The 21,144-nt window shown below is 51.0% G+C and overlaps 1 protein-coding gene across 2 annotated transcripts in view; it reads right to left on the reverse strand.

Moving 5' to 3' along the window:
* The window catches only part of GARNL3 (GTPase activating Rap/RanGAP domain like 3), a 140,580-nt gene that overhangs the window by 59,164 nt on the left and 60,272 nt on the right, over window positions 1-21,144 (reverse strand). For both annotated transcript variants that reach the window (XM_036260802.1, XM_036260803.1), the window contains 2 exons: window positions 15,928-16,002; window positions 905-1,004 (listed from right to left, as the gene is read on the reverse strand). In XM_036260802.1, coding sequence (XP_036116695.1) covers window positions 905-1,004; window positions 15,928-16,002 — 175 coding nt within the window. The remainder of the gene's footprint in view (window positions 1-904; window positions 1,005-15,927; window positions 16,003-21,144) is intronic.

Here is a 21,144-nt window from a genome sequence, read left to right on the forward strand (position 1 = left end):
CAAAACTTGCCTTGCCAAGTAAGTGAACTTCTTAGCACAGAACGGGATCGTATTTTTTAAAAAGACACCTTTAGGGTTTGATCACTCTCACTTTATAGCTCAAGCATCACATCTCCTACCAGCAAACGTGTTCGTCTGGTAAGAAATTTATCTAACTCGTTTCTAATCTGACAACAGTGAGTGCTCTTCCATTCCTTCTGTCGGGAGCCACGCTCCTGCTGCCGGCCTGTCCCGACAGGTGCACGAGCCCTTTGCTGCAAATGTGCTTTGCCCTCAGGGACTGGCTCCTGCTCTGTGCCAGGCACCAGGCTTCACCTTTGCTCCATTCTTCTCATGGACACATCTGCCAGGCCTACCAGTCATGCCCCCAGAAGTAGAGGTAACTGGTGTAAGGCCCTATGGTTGGTAGTAGCGGAGCCAGGATTCCAATCTGTTCCACAGTCCTCGTGAAGGCAGGGTCATGCCTCTTTGCCAGCTCTGTATTGGCCCTGGAACTCGGGGAACCATGTCCCTCCCTCATAGCCCTGAACTGTGTTCAAAACCCACTACAGACAGGGTCCTTGCCTTGTTAAGTCTAAAGTTGTTTTCCACCCTGAAAATTCTCCTATGTCTCAAATCACTCATGCAGAAGATCTAATCCCCTCTAGCTCCCCAGGGACAAAACTAACTGCTCCCCCGCCCCATAAATAAATAAATACATAAAGGAAGGAAGGAAGGAAGGAAGGAAGGAGACTCAATTGAATTTTCAAATCTACAAAGCTTACTACTGACCTTGGAGTGAAGTGCCCTGACATTAGTGTCCCTAAACTGGCTAGTGTCACACATATGGGGTACCAGAGATTGCACCAGCACCCGTTTTCATTTTGAATGCCCCTCCTTCCCAACCACCCTAACGCATAGTCACCTTGTCCTAGAAAGTATTTGAAATACCATCTGGTGTGGTACTCTGGATTCTCCAAGTGCACGTCTGTCCTGCGCCAAGTACCTGGCAGAGCAGTCGCATCCTGTAATGGAACAGAGTTGTGCCGTTAAGAGGCCGTTTAGAACGTAAACTAGAAGCTGACAGCGAACCAGAGGCCAAAGAATCAGAAAAGTCTTCATTTAAAGCGTACGCAGCCCTGGCAGGTTCGGCTCAGCGGTTAGAGCATCAGCCCGCAGGCCGGAGAGTCCTGGGTTCGGTTCCCGCTAAGGGCATGTACCTCAGCTTCAGTTGGGGTCGTGTGGGTGGCAGCCGCTCGATGTGTCTCTCTCACATTGATGTTTCTCTCTCTCTTCCCTCCTCTCTCTCTCCCGCTCTATCTAAAGATAAATACAAATAAGACACCCGGTCTAAATCCACATCACAGAAGCACCCTGGGGTGTGGGGAAAAGGCCCAAGGGAACCAGTGAGGTCACTATTTCTAACCCGAGTATAACTTGGGTTTAGAGTTTCCTTTCTGGTTCGAAGCTTCCACAATCTTTGGAAGTTGGCGCCCCCTACAGGCACACCTCCTGCTTGTCCCCCTGTAAGGCACACTCCACCTGGAGTGTCTCTTCAGCATCTTACTCGAGTTCATATTCTTTGTAGAATTTTAAAACGTACATGATTTTGACCAAATGAAATCATAATGAACATACAGTTGAAAACCCCAGCGACATCTACATTGTGCCAGTATATTAGATACATTCTGGAACATACTTTTTTAAAAGATGATTTAAATGGATTTTTAGAAAGAGAGGAAGGGAGAGGGAGAAAGAACAGCGATGTGAGAGGGAAACAGTCGGCTGCCTGGTGCACGCCTCCTACTAGGGATGGAGCCCAAACCTGGGCACGTGCCCTGACTGGGAATCGAGCCAGCGGCCAGCGACCAGCAACCAACTGAGCCACACAGGCCAGGGCTGGAACATGCTTTCTGATTCGGACATGCCTCCAGCGACTTCCTAGATGCCTGTGGCCAGTTTCTTTATCACGTTGAAGAAGTTTAAATTCCAAGTTTACAAAGAGACTCCTCTTAGGAATGAATACTGAATGTTACTGAAAGCTTCTGGGGGCAACTATTGAGAGAGCAGGTTAAATGAGAGAAAATCTCAGTAATGTAATGAATTATACGACTGCTCGTCCGATGCTGAGTGGCTGAGATTTCCGGAGTACACCCTACGAGGTCACGGCGGACAGGGTTCCCGACACGCTGCTGGGTGCACGACGCCTACGGCTGAGACCTGTCCCTGGGAGAGGGGGAGCTGCAGGCGGACAGGGTTCCCGACACGCTGCTGGGTGCACGGCGCCGACGGCTGAGCCCTGTCCCTGGGAGAGGGGGAGCTGCAGGCGGACAGGGTTCCCGACACGCTGCTGGGTGCACGACGCCGACGGCTGCGCCCTGTCCCTGGGAGAGGGGGAGCTGCAGGTGGACAGGGTTCCCGACACGCTGCTGGGTGCACGACGCCGACGGCTGCGCCCTGTCCCTGGGAGGGGGAGCTGCAGGCACTTCTGTCCCCCCGTCAGGCTGCAGGCTCGCGTCACGCAGAGTGAACCGGGATGCCTGCTCCTCACGCCGTGGACACACAGACACTCAGGGAGCGGGCTGTACCTGCCGGGCAGCAGGCCGGGCACTTCCTAAGCGTTAGCTCCACAGGACCGCCACCAGCTTCACGGGGCAGGCGTACCCCGACTTTCCGACGAGAGAAGTGAGGCTCGAGGAGCGGAAGGATGCTGTCTCCCGCTGCCGAGATAACGCGCAGTGGGGCTGAAACCGAACTCAGTCCCCATTGCAGAGGTTCCCTTTCTTTTTAACCATCTTAACCTTATACCACCGTCTGTGTCCTTTGGAATGTGCTGCCTTTTTCATCTACCGAGGAGTCAAAGGTACAGTAAAATTTCTTAGTATTATTGTGCTTTTTATTGGATTTTCTTGAATTTCAAAAAGTCATCTGTTGACATGTACGTACAAAAGCTGCGAGACTCAGAGTGTTTACCAGATCCACCTGCTGTTCACATTCTGTCCCCCTGGGTCATGTGCCCCTCCCTCCTCTCTGCACACACACACACACACACACACACACACAGAGAACTTTTCCTCAATCGTTTGAGACTAAGTTGCATAAAGAATAGCCGTATATTCCTGAAGGCTTCAGTATTTCCCAGGCATAGGGGTATCTTCTTACATAACCACAATACAACTTTATCAACTTTTGCAAATTCATTTGGGACACAATACTTTACGGGCTCTATGCCAATTTTGTCAATTGACTCAACCACGTCATTTAGGGGGATCACTTGGTGCCCTGCCTTCAGATTCCCTCAATCTGGAACAGTCCCACTGGCATTGGTGAAGACCGCAGCACCCCCATTTTTAAAGATAAAGCATGCCTCAGTTGGGTTTGTCTGATGTCCCCAGGATTAGAATCAGGTTATGCATCGCTGGTCGGAACACTCCTAAGGGATGCCGTCCTTCTCGGCTGATCACATTTCAAGATATCCATCGGTTCCTTGGTGGTGATGCTAATGCCGATCACCAGTTCGAGATGTTGCCTCTTAGCTTTGACCTTTTGGCGTGACTCGGGAAGGCCGTATAATTGGAGTTTGTTCCCTGTAGAATTTCTGGATGCTCATTATCAACAGCCACTCGTTTTGCAGCCATAAACCACTGGCATGCTCCTGCTCCCCAGTCCCTTCTGCCACACAGCCGTGCGGCACGCAGACGCACAACCCTGGGGTCCCCCAGCCAGCCACGCGCATCAGCTGGCTAGACACGGATGCAGCCAAGGCAGCTGGCCTCACACATCAGACCCACAGTGGTGGGCGTCATGGTCCCGAGGCCCTGGATCCTGGGAAATGCCTGCAGAACCTGGAGAGGGGACGCTGAGCCACCAGGACATTTAAGCCTCTCGAGCTCCAACAGTTGCAGGGCCCAGAGGGGGTTCTCTCAGGTGACAGCAGCCCAGAGCTGAGCTCAGTGCTTCTAAATGTGTTACAAAGTGCACCCTCAGCCCCCCTTGAGACCCTTTCGCAGGGTTTCTGGGGTTAGGGCCCTAGAATCTGCATTTTAACTAGCATCCCAGGTGATTCCGAAACACTGAACTTTGAGAATTATGCTATATATTAGGGGTTCCGAAAGAATCCAGGGCGGACATGGACATGGATGGGGCAACAAAAATCTTTCTTTTCCCTAATTCCTAACTAAAATTAGTATTTCATTTGGTAGTTATGAATATATGCAAAAACAACAGTAGGATAAACAGGCCCAATAACCATGTCACACAAAAGAATCACAGATATTTTCATAATTCTTTATAATGACTGCAGATATCTTGAAATATTGTTTACACTCTTCACTGTTCAAAATTACAATAGTTATAAGACCTGCAGCTGGATTTGTTATCTCATGTATTAATTTTTTAAAAACATGTATATTACAGCATCATATATTGGATTTTTAAAAATCATTTTGATAACTATTTCAATACAACTGTTTTCCTTCGTAACCCTAGGCATTTTGTCTCGTGCATTTAAAAACATTATTCTGAGAAGGGGTCGATGGGTGACACAGATTGCTAAGGGGCTGCAAAGGCCCAGAATGATGGGTTCTTTTTAATGACCAAAAAGTTACCTATTTAACTTTCTTCGTCACTGAATACCTAACTAGAGTGGGGAAAAAGCCCAACGCCAAAAAAGTTGTGAGTCTCGCAAGACACTCCCCATCCCTTGTTAAAAGCACACATGATGAGGTGGGAAGACAAGAATATACACAGGAACTGACAAAAGCAATGGAAACTAAGCAAAAAAAAAAAAAAAGAGCCCCTCTTCCCAGAACCCCAGAAGAATGACTCTGACAATGAGTTTGCATTTCTGATGACGTGCAGTAGAAACAGTGAGGGGCACACACCTTACGTGTACTTTCCAGGGGAGGAGACATAATTTTCCTTCTACTTTTCTGGGTTCTTCTGGCTAGTCTAATAATCAAATTAGCAAGGGACCATGTAAATTTGGTAAAAAAATTCTTAACCCAGAAACAATGGGACACAGAAGGCAACCTGACAAACCAACTCTCCAGGTCCCTCCTCTGTCACATTAGCTCATATTATGCTAAGGTGACCCCCCTTCCTGGAGCAGGCTTTTCTTTTTTATTATTTATTGATTTTAGAGAGAGAGGAAGGGAGAGGGGAAGAGGGAGAGAAGAGAGATTGAGAGAGAGACAGAGAGAGGGGACGCTGACTTGTGGTTCCACCCACCCACGCTTTCATTGGCTGACTCCTGCATGTGCCCTGACTGGGAATCTGAAGTGCAACCCGGGCTCACCGGGACTACACTCTAACCATCCGACTACCCAGCCAGGGCACTATGTTTTCTCCCTGCACACACGTACATTTAAAAAAATCTTCACCTGAGGATATTTTTCTATGTTTCATCAGATAGAGTGGGATAGAGGGAGAAAGAGAGAAACATCGAAGTGAGGGAGCCACATGGACCAGCTGCCTCCTGCACAACCCCGGCCAGAGCCGGGGACGAACTGCAACCGAGGTACGTGTGCCCTTGACTGCAATCGAACCCGCAACTCATTGGTCCACAGGCCGACGCTCTAACCGCTGAGCCAAACAGGCCAGGGCCCTGAAGCAGGCTTTTCTATAGGCAGGTAAGGGGGAAGCCAAAAGATCTTTTTGAGTCTTTTGTTTTCTTAAAGATAACCAGCTGACCTACAACCAAGATTACCCTATCCTGCAAAGCTGTCATTTAGAATCGATGGCCATATAAAGAGTTTCCCAGACAAGAAAAAGTTAAAGGAGTTCATCACCACCAAACCGTTATTATATGAAATGATGAAGGGTCTTTTTGAAGAAAAAGATAAAATATATGAACAAACAAAATGGCAATGAATACATATCTATCAACAATGGAATCTACAAACAAAATGAACAGGTAGAACAGAAACATTCTCTTAGATACAGAGAACATTTTGTTGGTTGCCAGATGGGAGGGGGTTGGGGGAATGGGTGAAAAAGGTGAAGGGATTAAGAAGTACAAATTCTTTGCTAGACTGACAAACCTCAAAGGGAAAGGGGTTGGGGGGGTGGAAAGAAATAAACCAAAGAACTTATATGCATAACCAATGGACACAGACAATAGTGTGGGAAAAGGCGGGAGGGGGGCGGGAGTGGGGAGGAGGGGGTCAATGGGGGAAAAATGAGGAACATCTGTAATACATTCTACATTCAACAATAAAGATTTAAAAAAAAATAACCAGCTGAAATGAATCACTATCCCCAAAAAGGCCTATTTTGGGGATGGCAAAGCTCTGTTCCTCCTTAACAGCTAAATAAGTTAAAATAACATATATATACCTTTATCACCACTACCAGGATCAAGATAGAAAACATTTTTGGTACCCCAAAAGGCTCCTCCACTCACTTTCCCAGTCAATACCCAACCACACCCCAACAGGTAACCATCATGCCAACTCCCATCACTGCGGGTTCATTGTACCCACTCTTGAATTTCATAGCATGAAGTTATATTGTGTGTATTCATGTGAGCCAGGCTTTGTGTCCTTTGACATCCAGTCTGTGACATTCATCCATTTACTGGTGTAGCAGGAGTTCCCTTCTTCCCACGGCCACGTCACTGTCCACAGCACGGACACCACGGTTTATAGATTCACTCTTCAGTTGGTGGACATACGGGTTGTTTCCAGTTTGGGGTTATTCCGAATAAAGCCACTCTGAATGTCTTGTGTCTGTCTTTTGGGGGACATAAGCACTCATTTCTGTTGAGTGTACGTCCTGGGAGCCAGGGTGCAGATGCTCCAGTTTGCAGGTACCGCCCACGCTTTTCCGAAGGGGACGCTCGGGCTGACATCAGCCAGTGAATGAGCTGCTCTCCCCTGTCCCGGCCCAGCATTCCACCTGTGGCTCAGCGGATCTGGAGTGGGCGCAGCAGCCCCTGCCTGTGGCTTTCGTCTTTCATAAGGCCCAGCCGTTCTGAGTCTGTCCCATTTTGCAGGGGTCGGAGATATGGCTTGTCTGCAGCACTTCTGGGACAGAGGCACAGGACACGTTATCTATTTGACATCAACAAGAAGACTGGGGGAAATATTCCGATGAGCGCATTTTCCAGGCAACTCAAGTCTGACATTGCGAACACCCACACTTATTTTATGCCCTTTTAGATCATCGTTTGCTAAGAGGAATTGTGGAGAGTAACGAGGCGGAATTCTTCTGCGCCGCACACGGGCCTGGATGTGCCGAGCCTGAAGGAGCCCGAGACTAAGCCATCCAGGGCATGTCTGCACCGGGGTCCAAAGCCCTCAGACGCCCCCACTGCCTTCATTGTCCTTTTTAGCCCATTTACACCGTGGGGTGTGAAGGAGGAAGGCTGGTCTGGCCAAGGTATTGTGAACTTAGTCGAAACCCATATATTACACCCTCACGTAATCTGAATGTCCTCTACCTCGCCTCTGAGCCGGGAACCCACACAGCACAGACTACAAATCAGACGCACAGTCCACAGGCTGCCTGTGGTTTTCCTGTCTCTTCTAGAGCGAGTTCGCTGGATGCATTTAAACAGACTTTGCTTCAGGTTCTAGATTAAGCTGCTGAGAGAACACTGGCAGTAAAGAAGACAGATTTAAAAAAAATAAACCGAATTTTTTCCGTTGCAGATATAAATATAAGCTGCTTGAAAAAAGTGAAATCAGCCCTGGCCAGTTTGGCTCAGAGGTTGGAGCGTCGGCCTGCAGTACAGAGAGACCCGGGTTTGGTTCCCGCTAAGGGCACGTACCTCGGTTGCAGTTTGTCCCCGGCCCTGGTTGGTCGTGCGGGTGGCAGCCACTCGATGTGTCCCTTTCACGTCGATGTTTCTCTCTCTCTCTCTCTTCCTCTCTCTCCCTCCCGCTCTATCTGAACAAAAAATGGAAAAATGTCCTCGGGTGAGGATAAAAAAAAAAAAAAAAAAGTGAAATCACACAAACATTAAAATCTTTTCTGTCCCCATCCCCCATGCCCACCCCACTTCCTGTCCCTATAATAACCACGCTACCAGATTGGGGTGCATAGTCCCATATCTCTCTATGCACTTACAAAGATGGGCTTGCTTTATACATAATGCACACATAACACATCCACACTCTCACACACACCTATCTACATACATACACACGTACACATACATATACACACATTCTTATATACATGTCATGTGTTTTCATGAATGAGATAGTAGTATAGAAATTATACTGAAACTTGTTTTCTTTTTTTTTGTTAATCCTCTCCCAAGGATATTTTTTTCCATTGATTTTTAGATAGAGTGGAAAGAAGGGAGGGAGGGAGAGAGAGAGAGAGACATGGATGTGAGAGAGACATCAGCTGGTTGCCTCCCACACAACCCCGACCAGGGCCAGGGATCAAACCTGCAACCCAAGTATGTGTACTTGACCGGGAATCAAACCCTAGACCCTTCGGTCAGCAGGTTGATGCTCTAACTGCTGAGCCAAACCAGCCAGGGCTGAAACATGTTTTCTTCACTAAAGAAAATATCTTAGGAATATTGCCATGTCAGAACATACAGATCTGCCTTATTCTTTTTTAACAACTATACAGATTAAAAACAAATTTTTTTTCTTCATTGATTTTAGAGAGAGAGGAAGGGAGAGGAAGAGAGATAGAAATGTCGATGAGAGAGAACATCCACTGGCCGCCTCCTGCGTGCCCCCCGCTGGGGATCGGGCCCACAACCTGGGCATGTGCCCTGACTGGGAATCGAACCAGCGACCTCTTGTTGCATGGGTTGGTGCTCAACCACTGAGCCACACCAGCCAGGCAACAACTATACAGATTTTTTAAAATTGAACACTCCAGCCCTGGCTGGTTTGGCTTAGCAGTTAGAGCGTCAGCCTGTGGACCAAAGAGTCTGGGGCTCGAGTCTGGTCAAGGGCATGTACCTCGGTTTCAGTTCGGTCCCCTGGTTGGGGTCATATGGGAGGCAATCAATCAATGTGTCTCTCTCACATTAATGTTTCTCTCTCTCCCTCTCTTTCTCTCCCTCCCTCTCTCTCCCTCCCCTCCCCATCACCCCACTCTATCTGAAGATAAATGGAAAATATCCTCGGGTGAGGATTAGAAAGCAATTAAACCCTCCCCTTGAGTGTAGATGTACACACTGTGCACAGAGCAGAAGGGGCCTGGAGTGGGAAGTTGCGTTACTCCAACTTTGTTCTGACCTCCCCTTCCATCCCCCACAAGAAATGACTAGTACATTCTTAGGTGACCTTTTAGAAACCTTCTTGCATATTGACAGGCAGACTGACCTTTCTTTTGTTGTTTTTAAGGAAATGGGATGACATCCTACAGATCCCTCTGGAACTTGCTTTTCTAACGCTGTATCTGAAACGCATTTCTGTGGTACCCCCTCCCCCCAATGGTTGCTAAGCATTCCATGTATAACTGCATCATAATCTCCATAATCACCCCTCTACTGATGGAAACCGAGGCAGTTTCCAGGTGTGTTTCTTTTGTCTACTTTAAATAATGTACCAAACACACGCTAACAATAGAGCTGCTGGGTAACTGCTATGTGCATTTTTCCTCACTGCTAATTGCCCTCCCAAAAGACTGCATTCATTTACACCCCCAGTCTAGCGAGCGCTTGCAGAGCTGGAGACTGTCCCCTGCCCTGCCAGGTGCTGATACACATGTGAGCTGTAAGGGAGGCCTCCAGTGGGCCACCTCAGGGTCACACTCGTTTTAATTAATCACCAGAATAAGTACACAGATGGCCGGAGAAGCACAAGGTAATCTAAAGCTTCCCAGGGGCTGAGCTAAGAGGACACATGACAGAAACAAGATGTCAAAAAATCTCTTGACAATGAGCAATTCTGGGCCACACTAAAGAGATTCGATTCAGGGGACCATGCAAAGCCCTACACCGAGGTGCAAATACAAGCTGCAGGCACAAGGCACAGGGTGGGGAAGGGCGGCCGATCCCCCCAGGCAGGAGCTTGTCCCCATGCTGCCCCTGAGGGGGGAGGCCCCCAGACGCTGTCATCAACTGGAAAGTGGCAGAGCGGAGGTCTGCAAAGGTTTGCCTGACTCCAGAGTTGTCCCCGCTACACCATGATGTCGCCTCTCAGCTAAGCAGCAGCACGGGTGAAAGGTCGGGGTGGGTCAGCGTCTGTGGCTCACGAGTCACCAGGCTTCGTGAAAAGGGGAGTGTGTCCTCAGCAAGGCGGGGGGCCGGCCTGCTCCACTCTGCGGCTGGGGGGGCCCGGAGTTCGGTTCCGCGCACTTTGGTGTAAAAGGCTCACTAACGACCTCGTGTGGGCCCAGGGGGCAGCAGCAAGGCTGATGCCGAGGGGACTGAGTCCAGGTCTCAGGAGGCAAACGGCAGATGTCCTGGGACGCCTGAAGGTGACCACGGCCGAGGGGGCCCAGCCTCATACTATGGGCTACAGAGAACGGAAATAGAACCTCAGAGTGCAAGACGGGCAGATGAGTTCTGCTCAATTAAAACAGACTTCCTAGCAATTAGAGGTGCTGAGAAAAAAAATTAATTGCTTTTGGGTGTTGTACAGTGGGAAATATATATTTGGTCTTCGTCCCCAGTTCCTGGCACAGACCCCCCAAAACCTTGGAACTTCCTGCGTGATAAGGGTGATATAAGCATCTGTCGCTCTGAGGAGGAGACTCTTGGGGTCCCTAGAGAGCTTCAGGATGGGGCTGGTCACTGGAAAAACCAGGACTCGATTTAGAAGCTTGGATCTTTCAGACCCATCTTGGAATCTCCGTGGATGAGGGGCTGGAGACGGACCCAGTCACCAACGGCCGAAGATGCAAACAATCATGCTGATGTGCCAGAACCTCCGTAAAAGCCCCTGCACCACGGGGAGCAGGGAGCCCCGGGATGGTGAACACACCAAGGTGCATGGAGGCTCCGTGCCCCCCCCACCATTGGCCTACACATCTCTTAATTTTTCTCTGTTTCTGAATCGTATCCTTTGCAGTAAATGGGTTAATAGTAAGTAAAGTGCTTTCTCGAGCTCTGTGAGTCATTTTAGCAAATTGGTGAACCCGCGGAGGGGGGTTGTGGGGAGCCCTGACTCTGTAGCCTGGGGCCTGATACTCTCGACTGGCGCCTGAAGTGAAGGCCGTTTCGTGGGCCCGAGCTCTTGACCCTGTGCAGTCGGACAACAGCTCCGGGTAGTTGGTGCTGGAACTGAATTACACTGTGGAACACTCAGTTGGTGTCAGAATTGGTTGGCCTCAGGAAGGAGAAGAACTATTAAAGGAGTAGTAAGTTTCTCTCTTTTTTTTTTTTATCCTCACCCGAGAACATTTTTCCATTTTTTGTTCAGATAGAGTGGGAGGGAGAGAGAGAGAGAAACATCGACGTGAAAGGGACACGTCGAGTGGTTGCCAACCCCACGACCCAACCAGGGCCGGGGACAAACTGCAACCGAGGTACATGCCCTTAGCGGGAACCGAACCCGGGTCTCTCAGGACCGCAGGCCAGTGCTCTAAGTACTGAGCCAAACTGGCCAGGGCTGCCTTTTTTTTTTTTTTTTTTTTTTTTAGGAGTAGTAAGTTTCTCTTTACTAGAGCTATTTGAGCAGGGACAGACAGCTGACTGTTGGGATTCATGCCTTGGGTGGGGGGCTGGCCTTGGGTAGGGGGCTGGTCCAGATGAACACCAAGCTATGGTCCACGGTGCTGACCTGCCAATGTTTACCAGAGCACGATGACGTGCTCAGGAGTGGAAAGCAGGCACTTAGGAACTTTCACAGCATGTTGCCATTACTGTGACACCTAAGTCCATGTCCTTAAACTAGGTCCAGACCAACCTGGGTGTCCCTGACTTGGTGGTAAGTTGCACACTGGTTGCACCTAGTAGGACCACAGCAGAACACAGTTCTGCATCAGCCTGGAAATCCAAAAGTCAGTCCTTCCCCACGAACAGTCTGAGAAGCACGGCCGGAGGCCTTGGCCTCACCATGCTCCCCAGTGAGGCCTGGCCCCTCCATCCAAGCGGGGCTGTCCTTACTTTGCACCATGGCCCCTGCTTGTTCTCTCTACAGGAGCCCAAAGCTGCAATCACCCTGCGCACTTGTGCGCTTCACTGATCGGCCGCTCTCCGTGCCAGTCGGCGAGCTGAGGGAGGGACCCCAGCGGTGCCACTCACGCCTGCACCCCCCGTCCGACACTGAGAGACGGCCCTGTGCATGTGGGTTGAATGAATGACTTGCCATATTCTACGGAAAGCGCTCCTGCTGTACCTTAAGTCATGGTGGGTCAGGTTATTCAACCAACCTCCCACTGAAGAAACTAAAAGTGCTAGAGCAATACTAAAAATCATCGTTTAGAAATACTAAAAAGCACTGGCGTGCGTGTAAGATAGCATGGAACGACCAGCCCGCACGGGGACGCAGAGAGGTAAGGCGCACACGGAAACTGTTCCTAGCTTGACAGTACCTGTCAATCCTGGCAGAACGAAATATGGGCTTTGGTGACTTTCCGGGACAAGAGGGCAAGGAATCCGATGCCAAGGACTCGCTGAAGCAGGTCAGGCGAACGGGAGACTCTCCCACTCCACATTAAGCGGGGACCCGAAGGGTTGCACGCTGAAGGGAAGGGGGACCAGAGGAGCCCACTCTGCCCAGAGTCACGGGAAGGCTGCCACGGGGCGGAGTGGGCTGGGTGGGCAGTGGCCTCAACAGCTGTGACAAGCTGGCCTCCGTGTAAATTTTCGGCTCCTTCTCCACCACTTGGGGGAAGAGGGGATAAAAAGTCTCCAGCTGAGAATTTCATTTAGAGGTATTTGGAAGAAGTGACCGCGAATCCTCCGTCCAATCCTGACCCCAATTCCGGCAGGTGTTTCCCCCACACCACCAGGCCGTCCCCCGACACCAGCTCGGTCCGGCACCACCGACCGGCACCATGGACAGCACACGGAAGATGCAGAGAAGCTGAGCGGAGCCGGGACAAGCAGCCCCGCAAAGACCAGGCTTCGGCTGTCAGTCCTGGATGATGAAACCATTACACTGACAATGTTGAGAAAAATAGATGGCAAATTTAACATTTTAAGACAGTGTCAACAGGAACTATAAAAAGCGACCAAGCAACCTTAGATTCGGCAATGGATTCTTAGATACGACATAAAAAACACAGGTAACGAAAGGGACATAGATGAAGTAGACCCCGTCGGATTGAAAACTTCTGTGCTTCCAAGGACACAATCAAGAGAGTGAAGAGACACCCCCAAAACGAGAGGAAACTTCTGCAACTCACACGTCTGATAAGGGTCTAGCATCCACACGGTACAGAGAGTTCTTAAAATGCAATAAGAAAAGGAAGAATAACCCAACAGTGAAATTGTCTGGTCATTTGTTCGTGGGCTTGGACAGTTTTAAGCAGCGGTACGGAGTCGCCACTAACCCAGAACCACCAGCCCCGCGAGCTGTGGGTTGTTGTTTCCCGAGTCTCAGGTTCCGCAAGGTCTTCCACCAGGCTGCGCACTCGCGCTGGCCAGCAGCTTTAAACCGAAGGCCGTCAGTTAAAACACCGCCAACGAGCTCCAACCGAGGATGCTTGCTTAGAGCCTCTGGCAGAAACAAAATTTAACACTGTTATTTGAGCCCCGTTATCGTATTTCTAGAGAAGCCATCTGAGACAGGCCTGTGTTTTGAATACAACAGACCACAGTGATTTGCGAAATCAACCACTCTACCAAATGGTTCCCAAGATGGTGCGTGAGCTGCCCACGGCCACACTGCCGGTGAGTATGGAGCCCTGAGGACCGCAGGCAGGCGGACTCGAGCCAGTCCCGACCAGCACGCTCCACCGGTGATTTCCGATCCCCGATGGGGTCCCAGACATGTCCTCAGGCATGTGGCAGGACCAGGTGGCATCACCAAAGCGAGTGGGGACCCTAGGACCACGTGAAGGCTCCTGTCTGTCTGTCCTGGGAGGCTCGGCTTTCCTCCAGACACTGGTGACGGCAGAGGCCGAGCTCTGCTTTGTGGGTGCGGCACGTCCCGGGCAGCTTGTTCATTTCGGGCTGGGCTGGTGTTCCGCCAAATTTGGGAGCAGAAGGATTTCTCGAGGTACAGCGACCTCTGCGGTCTCCGGTACCTGGGTTCTCACAGCAGGAACTCAGCGTGGCGGCTGCTGGCTTTCTGAGCCAGAGGAGGGCTCGATGCTCCTGACCGAGCTCCTGGGACGCCCTGGGCTGCCTTGTCTGTGGTGACAGGCCTGTCTCGTCTCAGGAGCTGGGCCATCTGGGGAGAAGCAAACTTCCCTGGGAGTTCCTCCTCCTGTGTGGGTCAGCTGACATCACTCTGGACAAGGAGTATGTGCACACCTGTTCAGAGGCCCAGCCCAGGACGGAACCGCCCCTGTCACATAGAGCAGTGTCGAGGGTAGGCGTCTGGGTAAGTGGCTACGCTCAGTGAAGGCCTCGGCGGAGACGGGCAACAACTTCCCGGATGCTGTGGCCTTTTGAGATAAAGCTATAGCCCTTCCCCTGGAATTTGATGAAGGGGTGGTCAGCAGGGCAAGGCTGGCTCTAAGGCACCAGTCTTACCATGACCAACACCATGATCAGTATTACAGCCATCACCTACCGAATGCCCGCTCCATGCCGGGCACAGTGCAACAGCCTCTCGAGCTTAGCTCACAGAACCCTCTCAATCACCCCGAGACAGTTTCCACCGTGCAGATGAAGAAACCGAGGCTCACAAAGCCTAGGTTACTTGCCCAGGGTCCTACAACTGGGGGGTGGGAGGGCTGGAACGCACAGCTGGCGTGGCTGGCTCCAGAGGGGGCGCTGAGGAAGCTCTGTGATGGGCGACCTCTCAAACAGGCAGCCGAGAAGAAAAAACTGGGGGACTGACACTGCCCTCTGCAGTTTTAGGGGGAGACCCCAAGGGATAGAGCGGGCAGTGGACGTTTTAAAGAAAGAAAAGCAACCCAGTCCCTGTGGCCTGGCAAGGAAGACCAGGAGAGCCCAGGATGAGGGCTTGGGTCCGAGGAGTGGTACAGTAATGACCCCCTTTCCTGGTGTCCTCTCTGGACTGCATTTTTTTTTTTTTTATCCTCATCCGAGGACATTTTTCTATTTTTTACTCAGATAGAGCGGGAAGGAGAGAGAGGAAGAGAGAGAAACATCGATGTGAAAGGGACACATCGAGTGGCTGCCACCCACACGACCCAACCAGGCCCGGGGACAAACTGCAGCCAAGGTACATGCCCTTAGCGGGAACCGAACCCGGGTCTCTCTGGACTGCAGGCCGACGCTCTAACCGCTGAGCCAAACCGGCCAGGGCCTGGTGTCCTCTCTGAATGAAGATGCCATTTGGTAACCACAGTAAGTTTTTGCATCTCTCTCCCGGACCCCGACTGCTCACATGACAGTGATCAGCCTGGGATTCTGGGGGCCCTTCACAAAGGGTGTCGTGGCTGTGAATTTGTCCTTGGTCCCATCTCGTGTGTCTACTTGATTTTCTTTTCCTTTTTTTAAATGTTCTTTTCTTTATTGATTTTAGAGACAGAGAAAGGGAGAAGGAGCGAGAGATAGAAACATCGATGAAAGAGAACATCAAGTGGCTGCCTCCTGCACACCCCCCACTGGGGATCGGGCCCACAACTTGGGCATGTGCCCTGACCGGGAATCGAACCAGCGACCTCTTGGTGCATGGGCTGATGCTCAACTGCTGAGCCACACTGGCTAGGCCACCTGGTTTTCTTATAGACCTTCTACAGGGCACGTGTCACCCTACTAATAGCACCTTTATACAAAGAATAATGGCATTTCCCCTTCAGGTCGGCTTCAAGCAGAGCTAAAGAGCTCTATTTACCCCTCCCGACTCCATGCAGCAAGACTTCGGTGCAGCGAGGGTCACACACTGCTCAGTGCTGCATCTCAACACCATGGCTTGGTGACAGTCCCCGTCTGGTAGGCTTCCTTACCTCATCCGAAGAGCCGTTCTCCACTCTGAACCGTCCGGCCCTTTGGATGGCTCCATCGGCATCACTAGAAATGAGCTGGGGGACAAGAGAGCACACAGTTAGGTGGCTGGGTCGCCATCTGCAGTGTCCCTCTGTCTGCATCTGTCCCATAGGTAAGCCAAATCCAACAAGAGCTGGGGGACCCCACCTAGCCCTCACGGTCTTTCTGACGCTCTGTCGGCCAAGTCCTCAGCCAGCCAGCCCCATGGCCTTTAGGCGCTGGAGAGTGAGGACTCGCACCCATAACCTGCAGGAGTGGAAAACTACAGCATCGATTCTACACGTGAACCTTTTCCAGTACTGAAAACATTAAGGCGATGCACCCTAGGGAAGAATAATCTTAATACACAGGACACGTGGGCAGCTGCAGCTCACAGACGACAGAGCCGGAAGCCAAGTCTCGAGTTCAGCCGCCCGCACAGGAAGGCCTAAGGCACAGTCAGTGGCTGGCATGAACGCCAGGCCCCGCTGCCGTCGCAGAAAGATCCTGTGCTCCGTTCAGCGGCAGTTTCCAGGAGAACGACCGTCCCGACCCAGGCAGGCAGACTGTGTTTTAGCCCTGGCACGCGATGCTTGCCAAGAGCCGTCAAGGGACTCGATGCTAGAAGGAGGTGAGGGAAAAGGAGGTCAGGGCCCGTCAGTTCTAAAATTACTGACTCCCTATATAACTTACTTTCTCCCAGATCCTCTAGATTGCTCAGGAGCAGCTTGGAAAAATGACATCTTTTTTCTTTTTTTACTTTCTCAATCTGCCCATGGTTTACAGCCAGGATCTGCCAACGATTTCCGTATCGCAGGCTCCCAAGGACCCAGGTGCCCAGGGGGGCACACCCACCACTCTGCCTCCAGACTGACCCAGTCAAACATACACAACTTATTAAGAAAGACTGTCATCGCGTTTTCACTCGTGTGGGGAGACATGAAGGTGTGACAATGAGAACATTTCAGGGAAAAACTACAGATTTTCCCATGGAAAATTGTTTGTAAAGCGTTGGTAATTTGCTTCACGATAAATAAAAAAATAATAGTATCTAATATTTATCGAATGCTTCTACATACCATGAATTCTTCCTGCCTTAACCTTATCTCATTTGATTCTCCTAATAACAACACAAGGTAGGTACTACTGTTATTCTCACGAATGAGGAAACCGAGGCAGAAAAAGGTTAACAGTAACTCGCTAAGGTCCCATAATTAGCACGTAGCAGACCTGGAATGGGAACAGGCAGTCAGACTGCAGAAACCTCTTATCCTCGCCTAACCACGACCCTACCTGACCACCCTCCACGGAATACCCATGATAAAGTCCAGTTTTTATACCTAATCTTTACCTTGCAAAATGTTTTAAAAAACACACACTAGTAGAAGATTTTTCTGTACGTTTAGCCATTTATGGCGTCAGATCATCACACGGTCGGTGCACTGAAGATGACAAGACAAGCTGTGTAGTCAAGAATTTAACCTTGCCCAAGGAGAGGTTGACCTTTGCCCTTGGCTCCTGGGAGGGGACCTCTAAGCCCTGGGGATGCCCTGCCTGGCTGTCTGTCTACCTGGGGGCTTTGGGTCACAGGGAATCAGCTCTGCCCCTGGACACGGAGTCTCAGGTGCGCTCCCCTGGCTGGCAGGAGGCGCACGCACTATCCCCATTAGCGGGAGGAGTAGTGCCGTCCCTGACCGCACGGGGGCGGGCCAAGTGGGGGCTCTGCATTGGAACGCGCTCTCCTGCACTCCGTCCGTGTGTCAGTCCCCTCGGCCCATCCCAATCTGTGTCTTTGCACTGAACTAGACCCTAAGTGAGCTCTAACAGCTCTCAGTGAATTCTGTGAGTCTCACGCGAAACAGAGTGGCCACGGGGACCCCCGAGCTCTGCAGCTGGCGGCAGAGGTGAGGGAGCCTGTGGACTGTTTCCTAACTTGACAGAGGCCAGTTCCAAAGCCCACGTGCCAGATGAACAGAGGTCCCCTGGGTTACTGCCGTGTCCACAGGGAAGCACAGAGGGTTTGGTGTTCATTTCTTCTTTGCTTGTGAGCTTCTACTCACTGATAAAACAGCAGGAATGGCAAACAGGTGTCCAGCCAAGTGTTACTGATATAGGCTGCCTCAGGCGCTTTGGGGGAAGCATTCTGAGGTGACATTTGAACTTGGGGAGAAAAAGAGCTGCAATCAATTAGTGATGTCTGACATGGGTCTCTGAGGACAGGGTGAGGCACACCCCGGGAATGAGAGGTTGGCAGACCGAGTCCTCACTATGGCCGGTCTCATCCGGGCTCCAAGGCTGGGAAGGAGAGCTGACAGTCACGCAATGATTCGCTCCTTCATTCACACGGATATAGAAGCGAAATGTCTACCAACTATGTTCCTGACACTGCCAGGAATGCCCCTTGCCTGTGTTGAGGTTAGAACAAGAAGCTGATGGCGTATCTTGCTTAAAAGGTCCGAGAAGGAGAAAAGAAGGGCATGTTTAATGATTTGATGGTCTGAAGGCACTTAGTTCCCTCTGAACTCATGATCACGGAACCCAGAGGCACTGAACTCCGACCTCAGGCTAACCTGTTTAACTCGATCATCTTCACCATCTCCACCATCGAAGTCACTGTCCCTTGTCACCTGATGACTGCACCCGCCTCCCAACCAGTCCATACACCCACCCACCGTTGCTTCTCTCCCACCCACTCCTCACTGCGCCCCGGGCGGTTTTGTCAAACAGCAAATCTGATTGCCCCATGATCCCGTCTACCCCAGCGCCCCACTCCGTCCCCCCAGAGGGCGCACACATCACTCCTCGCCTGGGACGCCTCCTCTCCATGCTCCCTAGCATACGCCTACTGATCACCCCATTTCTCCACAGTCCGCACTGCGGGGGCCTCCCCGACCTCAGTGCCTGAAAGCTGAACCCGCCGTAAGTGCTGGAGCATCCTCAGAGCGGGGGTCCCACGTCTTTGTGGACTGTTCCTTTCGTGCCAGCCTCTCCGCACGTGCTCCCTCGACCCCCTGGAGCAGCTCCACAGGGCAGGGACCATGTTTCTCCTCACCACTGCACCCCCCGAGCTGACACTGCCTGACACCGTGTAGACATTCACGAAATATCTCCCGAATGAGAACTATGGAAATAGATGAAGGCCGAATTCCCATTGAAATGACCAAAGGAATATAAAACTGGGGTAAGATCTACTCCAGTCCTGGAAACCAGAGAAGGTTCATTACTCACACAAGAAACAGAGTGAAGGACGGGCCAAGTCACCTGCACCACAGCGTGCAAGGGGGAGTCAGCCTGGGTGGTAACTTAATCAACCCGGCAGGTCAAACTAGCAGCCCTATGCTGGCAGGACCTGCGGACGTGAGGGGCGTGTCAGGGCACTGGGGGGAAGGCCACCTCCGGTCACACTGGGAAGGCGATCCAGGCTGGCACGCAGAATGGCAGCCCCCACTTGTGCAGCTGGCTTGGGCCGTTGGCTTACAAAGCACAGGGTGCCACGGTGGCGGGTGCCTGGTGAGGGCTGGCACGCCAGCTGATGTGACCGGAGACAGTGCTCCAGTGAACTAGACGATGAAACAAACACCACAGGGAAAATCCTTTTAGCGCAGCAGAGAAGCTGTTTCCATCAGTAGTTTTCCTTCTATTATTCTCATAAACCTCGGATCCAACCAATTAAAACTATACAAATCTGTACATTCTTCCTTTCGTTGGCAGGAGGTCTGGCTCAGGAAGGGCACACTGCCTCCTAGAACCCATATCAATGCCCAGTGCCGCTCCACCTAGAACCTGCTCCCAACTCTTTCTACGTGGTACAGAGAGTTCTGACTGCCACCAAACCCCGGGCCTGCGTGTCCCACAGCAACGGAACTGTAGCTGGACGCGTGGCTAGCCCACATTCCCCCCTGCCCCCCGGTTATCTTTTGATTTAAGTCTCTCTACTCGAAGGTGGGTCAAAGTTCCTGGTGGCCATTTGGGGACCTAGGCCCTTTGGAGAGGGCAGGTGCCTCTCCCACACCTTCTTGCCCTCTCCACTGGCCGGAGAGACCTTGACATCCACAGTGAAGATGGTGGATTTGTTGTGAGCCCGCAGGGTGGGGCGCAGTCACACTGACTTAGGGTGTCTGGCGGGATATGACCGTGAATAAGCTTGTTCTTATCTGAAATTTGATGTTCCAAGCCAACAAATAGACCCTACTAGGAAGAACAACAACAACAAAATAATAATTGAACCTATGACAAGTCCATAATTTAAAACATGGAAACTGCCCTGGCTGGTTTGGCTCAGCAGTTACAGTGTCGGCCTGCGGACCAGAGAGACCGGGGTTCGGTTCCCACTAAGGGCACACTCCTCGGTTGCAGTTTGTCCCTGGCCCTGGTTGGGGTTGTGCGGGAGGCAACCACTCGGTGTGTCTCTCTCACATTGATGTTTCTCTCTCTCTCTCTTCCTCCCTCTCTCCCTTCCACTCTATCTGAAGATAAATGCAAAAAAAAAAAAAAAAGTGTCCTCAAGTGAGGATTAAAAAAAAAATAAGACATGGAAACTGATCTGAGATATCAGAGCAGATGTTCTTTGAAACAAATCTGCAAAAGCACGAGGCAGGCAATGGCTAATTATTGTAATGATTTGGGAGGATACTGGATCTATGGTATGGAACAATCTGTGATCAGCTTTCAAAATGTGAAGCCTGGTTTCTGAATTTTGAGACATAGACCACATTTTACAGTGGCCGCACGAAACCAAAAGACAAGATACTCGGAAAACAACACCCCCAAAAGGGTACATTAGAAAATCAGTTTGCAGACTGGCCCGAAAGGTTCAGGAGTAGAGCAGAGCGCACGGCAGTGTAGCCTGCCCACTCCAATGCCAGCAGGGGGGGCAGCTTCTGCCTCCTCGCCCAGGAGCATCTTTGCCCTTTGGTGTTCTTCTGGGAGAAGTGTCCACAAAGGCCATTCCCATGTGTGCTCTGGTCGTGGTGAAGGTAGTTCTGCCTGCCCAGGAGTTCAGTACGATGTGCCTTCCATCTGCTCAGTCCAGGTCTGCGCTCCGGAGGGGTGGAGTGAGGGAGAGGGGCAAAATGAGGAGGTGGATCGAGGGGAACCGGGAACCTCCCTCGAGGTCAACAGGGAGAACAGCATAGCAATGGGCTACGTTCCCGTTAGATGGAAAATAAGACTCAAAGGTTGGGAACATAGATGAAATC

This window comes from Molossus molossus, unplaced genomic scaffold (genome assembly GCF_014108415.1).
Source record: "Molossus molossus isolate mMolMol1 unplaced genomic scaffold, mMolMol1.p scaffold_m16_p_14, whole genome shotgun sequence".
Classification (NCBI taxonomy): domain Eukaryota; kingdom Metazoa; phylum Chordata; class Mammalia; order Chiroptera; family Molossidae; genus Molossus; species Molossus molossus.